We start from the raw sequence: 7,172 nt of genomic DNA on the forward strand, positions 1-7,172 counted from the left end.
TGCGCCTGGCCTGTCGTCTTTCAAATGGCTGCATAGTATTACACAGTGTGAATACAAACCGTCCTTAACTATTACCTTATAATGATAAAATGTGAGCCTTTATCTTCTTGCCAGTTATCTCACTTGAGTAAAAACGTATGCTTTTTTTTAATCTGTTCTTTGGCTTCTAGTTGAAAATGAACTACCTCCACCAGAAAATGTAGAAGTCATTGTTCAAAATCAGAACTATATTCTTAAGTGGGATTATACGTATGCAAACATGAGCTTTCAAGTTCAGTGGCTCCCGTAAGTTCTATTCTATAAATTTCCTTTTGCCCAGTTTGTTTTGATTATGCTTCTTTTCACTCTGCTTCAGTCACCAGGTCCTTGCACACAGAATGACCGACTGGGAGGTGGGTACGATATATTGGAAACATGAGAAATCTCATTTCTAACCCCAGTTCAGCCAGTAACTAACTGGATGACATTGAGCTAATCGCTTAACCTCCATGGGCCTCAATTTCTTCACTTGTAAAATAGATGGATTCTAATATCTGGGGTTCTTACTGGCTTAAGAAAAAAACAAAAATGTGACTAGTTGGGTGTGTTATTTCCGCAATCTGGAACACTTGACACTTGACCCTGATGTTTTTCTTAAGAACTCTCTTCTTCCATGAGTCCTTAAAATGATCTCAGTCCACTCACTTGTTCAATCCAAAAAATTAGCCTTCCTCATTTCTTTATTACTTCGGTGGTTTTGACAAAATTTTGTAGTAGTTACTTCGGTGGGAAAGAAAGTTGGAAAAAACTGTGTTCTATGTGGTTGAGCAGAGGCTAGCTAAACACAGATGAAGTCTAGGCACTGCATAAATGAAAGAGAACTGGCCTGGTGCAGTGGCGCATGCCTATAGTCCCAGCTACTCAGTGGGCTGAGGCAGGAGGATTACTTGAGGCCAGGAATTGAGGCTGCAGTGTGCTATGATCACACCTGCAAGTAGCCGCTGCACTGCAGCCTGGGCAACATAGTGAGACCCCCATCTCTAAACATTAAAATTTTAACAAAACTGATAAAAGAGAACTGCATGTAGTTTATACTGATTGGAAGATTGTAGGAGATGAATAGAGAGAAAAAAGAGAAGAGGAAAATTAAGTAGAAGGAAAAGTGGGTTATGGGGAGAAAAGAAATGGAAAGAAAGATATACATTGGTGGCAGAGGAGTAGAGAGCAAAGGCAAGTATAGCTAAGACAGGAAAGGAAAAGTCAGAAGAAACTAGAAAGAAACAAAAAAAATGAGGGAGAAGGGAAGTGTTAGTACTGCTATGATCAATTTCTCTCTCTCTTTTAGTGTTCATTTTGAACCAAGGGTGACCAGTAGAATGGAAATGCATTTATGTGCATATGTGTCCCACAGTGCATATATAACCTCACAAACCAATCAGGAGACTGTTCAGTAATCTTTTGTGTATACCTAACTTTCAGAAGTGAATAAATAATAGGGTCACCAAATAGATAATGAGCGGTATTTCTGATGGCTGATCTCTAAGCTGCTTTGGGGCACTTAGCATATTGTACAAAGCACTGAAGAAATGGAAAGAGTCAACAGAATCACACATGGTTCTAGAAATCGAAAGCAGTTAGCGGACATTGCAAAGTGTTGTATGGTTTCAGACTAAAGAGTGGTATACAAATTATAAGGGTTGCAGAAATTGAAAATGTAAAGGTGAATAGGGGCTGAAGAGACCAAAGAAGCCATAAGAAAAGAGATGAGGTAGGAACAAGGCCTTGATTGTTAATTCCGATTTTTTTCAAATAGACAAGTATTAGATGTTTTCTGTTTCTGTAACAAATTACCACAGACTTAGCAACTTAAACAGCTATTTATTGTCTCAAAGTTTCTGTGACTCAGGAGTCCAAGCGTGGCTTAGCTGGGTCTTCTGCTAAGCAGTCAAGGAGTCAAGGAGTCAGTCAGTCATACAAGACTCGGGGGCTGCTCCCAAGCTCACATGTTGTTGGCAGAATTTATTTCTAGAACTCATAGTGGCTCACTTCGTAAGAGACTATCAGGGAGGGAGAGTCTGACCTCTAGATCCTTTTTTTTTTTTTTTTTTTGAGAGGGAGTCTCACCTTGTCTTCCAGACTGGAATGCAGGGGCACAATCTCAGCTCCCTGCAACCTCCGCCTCCTGGGTTCAAGTGATTCTTCTGTCTGCCTCAGCCTCCCGAGTAGCTGGGACTACAGGTGTGCGCCACCACACCCAGCTAATTTTTGTAGTTTTAGTAGAAACGGGGTTTTACCATGTTGTCCAGGGTGGTCTCGAACTCCTGACTTCAGGTGATCCACCCGCCTCAGTCCCCCAAAATTCTGGGATTACAGGCATGAGGCACCGCGCTCAGCCAGTTTTTTTGTATCTTTAGTAGTGACAGGGTTTCTCTATGTTGGCCAGGCTGTTTGAAAACTCCTGGCCTCGAGTGATCCGCCCACCTCAGCCTCCCAAAGTGCCGGGATCAGAGGTGTGAGCCGCCACGCCCACCTCAGCCTCCCAAAGTGCTGGGATCAGAGGTGTGAGCCGCCGCGCCCACCTCAGCCTCCCAAAGTGCTGGGATCAGAGGTGTGAGCCGCCGCGCCTGGCTAAATCCTCTTTGAAGGGGCTCATCTCATTAGGTCAGGCCCACCCAGTATAGTCTCTCGTTTGATTCAACTGATTTGGGACCTGAATTACATCTGTGAAATGGCTTTTCTTCTGCCACTCAATGTAACCTCATTATGAGAGGAGGGCCTCCATCGTATTCACAGGTCCTGCCCACAGTCAAGAGGAGGGGATTATACAGGATGTGTACACCAGGGGGCAGGAATCTTGGGGGCCATCTCGGAATTTTTCCTTCTTCAGTGGGAAGGATGTCCTTCTAGAGTAGCAGAACATTTGGACACCAGGTTGCAACAGGAAGAAAGCTGAATAAGTAGAATGGGACAAGATTAGGGTCAACCTCAGGTTGTCCTGCAGGCTTTTGGGGATTTGGTGTTGGGGTGATGGGTAACCTGCGCTCTGGATTTGAGGAAGGTGTGCATGGCAATGTGGTATATGGGAGAGTGGACTAAGAAGAAGACACTAGAGAGAGACAAGGAGACCAGTCAGGAGGCTGTTAGAGTTCTGGGCTTGAACTGAGGTGCTTTTAGCTCCTGGTTCCTGGGCAAGTTACTGAACCTCTTTAGTCTCGTACTTATACTTGCTCTCATAACCCTGCAGTGTGTCTCTATTTTGGTACTTATCCTCTGGTATGCTGGCGCATGTTTAGCAACTGGCTTTCCAGAAAGAAAAAGTCCTATTTTGTAGTGTTTGCTGATTTTCGTGATATAAATATTCCCACCGTGGCTACTTTCAAGCCACCAGCCTGATGTCCCTGAACATGGAGTTGGGAAGATATGCACAGTAGCACACCACTGTCGTATAGCTACAATAGATAAAGATAGCCCCAAGAGCTTAGACAATAAAATGTAGTAAAATAGTTAGGACAAGATGAATTTATTTATCACCTCTGTCTTTAAAACAATTTTGATTTGCAAATTTTTATAACTTAATTTTTAATAATGGTTTTTGTTTAAAAACCAGTTTGCACTTTGGGAGGCCGAGGTAGGTGGATCACCTGAGGTCAGGAGTTCGAGACCAGCCTGGCCAACATGGCGAAACCCCGTCTCTACTAAAAATACAAAAATTAGGCAGGCCTGGTGGCGTGCGCCTGTAATCCCAGCTACTCAGGGGGACAGAGGCAGGAGAATTGCTTGAACCCAGGAGGCGGAGGTTGCAGTGAGTCAAGATCCTACCACTCCACTCCAGCCTGGGTGACAGAGCGAGACTCGGTCTCAAAAAAAAAACCAAAAAAACCAGCTTGCAGCAGTCCTGGAAATTCTAACTAACAGATGTTCTTGCACATTGACATAAGCCACCTGCAGCAGAGCACAGCGTGATCACAGTGTGGAACAATGTTTGGCTTTCTTTTATGTTAGATGCATATCTCCGCCATTGTTTGTGAGTTTCCTGAGGGTGGCTACTATTTATTTCTGTAACCTGAGCCCCCAACACAGTGTCTGGCATATTGCACATACTTAATAAATATCTATTGAATTAATGTGTGGTTGAGTTTAAAAATTGTTTGTCTTAAAAGTGCCTTTTTAAAAAGGAAACCTGGAAACCATTTGTATAAATGGAAACAAATACCTGACTGTGAAAATGTCACAACTACCCAGTGTGTCTTTCCTCAAAACACTTTCCAAAAAGGAATTTACCTTTTCCGCGTACAAGCATCTGATGGAAATAACACGTCTTTTTGGTCTGAAGAGATAAAGTTTGATACTGAAATACAAGGTAAGGCAGTAGTTTTTACTGGAGATTGTAATTCTCTGATTTGGTACAAGTTCTTAAAATTGTTTTTCTAATTGAACATTATTTCTTTACAAATTTTTCTAGCTTCCCTGCTTCCTCCAGTCTTTAACATTAGATCCCTGAGTGATTCATTACATATCTCTATCGGTGCTCCAAAATGGTCTGAAAACAAGCCTGTGATCCAGGATTATCCACTGATTTATGAAATTCTTTTTTGGGAAAACACTTCAAAGGCTGAGGTAAAAAGACTATAGTATAATTTTGTAGCTTAGAGTTATAACTGTGATTTAGGTAAATAAAGCTTGAATTTAAAATTTGGGGGAAATTTTTAAACTTTTATGTGGGCTGAGTGCAGTGGCCTGTAATCCCAGCACTTCAGGAGGCCGAGGCGAGAGGATCACTTGAGCCCAAGGGTTTGAGACCAGCCTGGGCAAAATAGGGAGACCCTGTCTCAAATAAAAATTTTTAAAAATTAGCCTGGTGTGATGGCGTGCACCTAATATTCCCAGCTACTTGGGGTGGGAGGATCGCTTGAGCTTCAGAGGTCAAGCTTACAATGAGCCATGATCATGCCACTGCACTCCAGCCTGGGTGACAGAGTGACTGACAGCCTGTCTTAAAAAAAAAAAAAAAAAAAAGGCCGGGCGCGGTAGCTCACGCCTGTAATCCCAGCACTTTGGGAGGCTGAGGCGGGCGGATCACGAGGTCAGGGGATCGAGACCATCCTGGCTAACACGTGAAACCCCATCTCTACTAAAAATGCAAAAAATTAGCTGGGCATGGCGGCGGGCGCCTGTAGTCCCAGCTGCTTGGGAGGCTAAGGCAGAGCTTGCAGTGAGCCGAGATCGCGCCACTGCACTACAGCCTGGGCAACTGAGCAAGACTCCATCTCAAAAAAGAAATAAGGAGTGATTAACTCAGATATTTACAGAATGAAGAACATGAGCATTTTTCATGTTTTGTACTATAGAGTTATGGGTGAGCTACATCTGGGCCCAGTTTACTTTTAAAATACAGATTCCTGAGCCTGTTGTTACTGAATCATTATCTCTGGGGATGGAGCTCATGAATTTGCATTTTTTTAACATGATTCCTATGTATTCATCTAAACCCGGGTAATACAGATTCCTGAGCCTGTTGTTACTGAATCATTATCTCTGGGGATGGAGCTCATGAATTTGCATTTTTTTAACATGATTCCTATGTATTCATCTAAACCCGGGTTTCTTAGCACTACTGACGTTTGGGCTGGATAGTTCCTTGCGGGGCAGAGGGGACTGACCTGTGCAGTGCAAGATGCCTGGCAGCATTCTGTCTTCTGCCTACTAGATGCCAGTAGTGTTCCTTCCTAGTTGTGACAACCAAAAATATCTCCAAATATTGTCAGATGTCCTCTGGTGGCTCCTCCAAGGGGACAAAAATTGATTCTCATGGGACAAAAGAATCGATAGTACAGTTGTTTTTATTCCTCCAAAACCGTTGGAAAACATTCTTCCAAAGTTCAGCTTTGCCCAACAAAATGTTATTCCTTAGTCTTTAATTTTATGATGGGGGAAGGATTAGAAAAAAATTGCCCAAAAAGTAATGAAAAAAGGGTTGACAAACACTGGTCTAAACCCTAAAATTCAGGTACCACTGACAAAGATAATATACACCATCAGATAATATACATGTTTCCCAGATCACTTCTTCCTTGTGGAGTGTTAGTCAAGGATCTACCTTTAAAACTCCTGTCCAGGCAGGCTGGTGAATTCTTTCACTTTGCTTCATTTTCTATTGGAAATCTAAGCAAATTCCATTGATTTGGCTGCTTCCCTTTTTCACTGTCTAACAACACTGTAACCATAGCATAATGTAGCCCATTGAGAATTATGGTCAGTTTTCAGATGTCTGTAGATCAGACAAACCTAAATTTCTATCTCACACTACTAAATTGTGTAACGTTACTCAAGGTGCTTTATCTCTTGGAGACTTTGCTTCCTCTTCTCTGAAGTGGTGGTAATCATAACAACTAAATTTTTCAAAAGGATGTTTATAAGGTTTAAAAGGAAGTAACAGATAGCAAATACCTAGCACATGGCTGGACAAGTAGTAGAGATTCAGTAGATTGTAGTTGCCATCTTATCCTATACTGGATCATATATCAGTAATTATTATTATAGAAACTCTTATTGAATACTTATATGTAAGGTACTATGCTAAGTATTGCACATGAATTGTCTGAATCATTCTTCAAAACAATGCTGCCAAATGATGTGATTGGTTAAATTGCTGTTTGGCAAGTACTTGGGATGGTGCCTTCATCCCGGCATCACCAGACTGTAGATGCTGGAGCCCGAGTAGATGTGCTGAGAGCAGAGGCCTTAAGTGTGCTTGCAGGGTTTGGCTTGGCTCTTGCGCTGCTCCTGTTTGCCAGGGAGAAAGCGTATTCCACATAGTCTCTGGTCCAAGGAGGATTAAAGGCTGTTGGAGCTGACCTAAACCCGATGCGATGCACAGCCTCCATGGGAGCTCCCCAGCCAGTCTGTAGACTTGCGAGTGAGAAACTACATAATCATGTTGTGAGCCACTGAATGTTAAGGCAGTTTTGTTATATCTTTTTTTTTTTTTTTTTTTTTTTTGAGACAGGGTCTCATTCTGTCACCCAGGCTGGAGTGCACTCATGTGATATCAGCTCACTGCAGCCTCGACTTCCTGGGCTTAAGCGATTCTTCCACCTCAGCTTCCCAAGTAGCTGGGACTACAGGCACATGCCACCATGCCCAGCTAATTTTTTTGTATTTTTGCTGGAGATGGGGTTTTACCATGTTGCCCA

The 7,172-nt window shown here is 42.6% G+C and overlaps 1 protein-coding gene across 1 annotated transcript in view; it reads left to right on the top strand.

The window, feature by feature from the left end:
- The first annotated feature begins 174 nt into the window (after nucleotides 1-174).
- IFNAR1 (interferon (alpha, beta and omega) receptor 1) overlaps nucleotides 175-7,172 on the top strand; it is a 12,303-nt gene continuing 5,305 nt past the window's right edge. Inside the window, exons 1-3 of the mRNA XM_011999113.1 lie at nucleotides 175-285; nucleotides 4,140-4,339; nucleotides 4,442-4,596. Of these exons, the coding sequence (XP_011854503.1) occupies nucleotides 260-285; nucleotides 4,140-4,339; nucleotides 4,442-4,596 (381 nt within the window). The 5' untranslated portion in view covers nucleotides 175-259. The remainder of the gene's footprint in view (nucleotides 286-4,139; nucleotides 4,340-4,441; nucleotides 4,597-7,172) is intronic.

Source organism: Mandrillus leucophaeus, unplaced genomic scaffold (genome assembly GCF_000951045.1).
Source record: "Mandrillus leucophaeus isolate KB7577 unplaced genomic scaffold, Mleu.le_1.0 Scaffold582, whole genome shotgun sequence".
NCBI lineage: Eukaryota > Metazoa > Chordata > Mammalia > Primates > Cercopithecidae > Mandrillus > Mandrillus leucophaeus.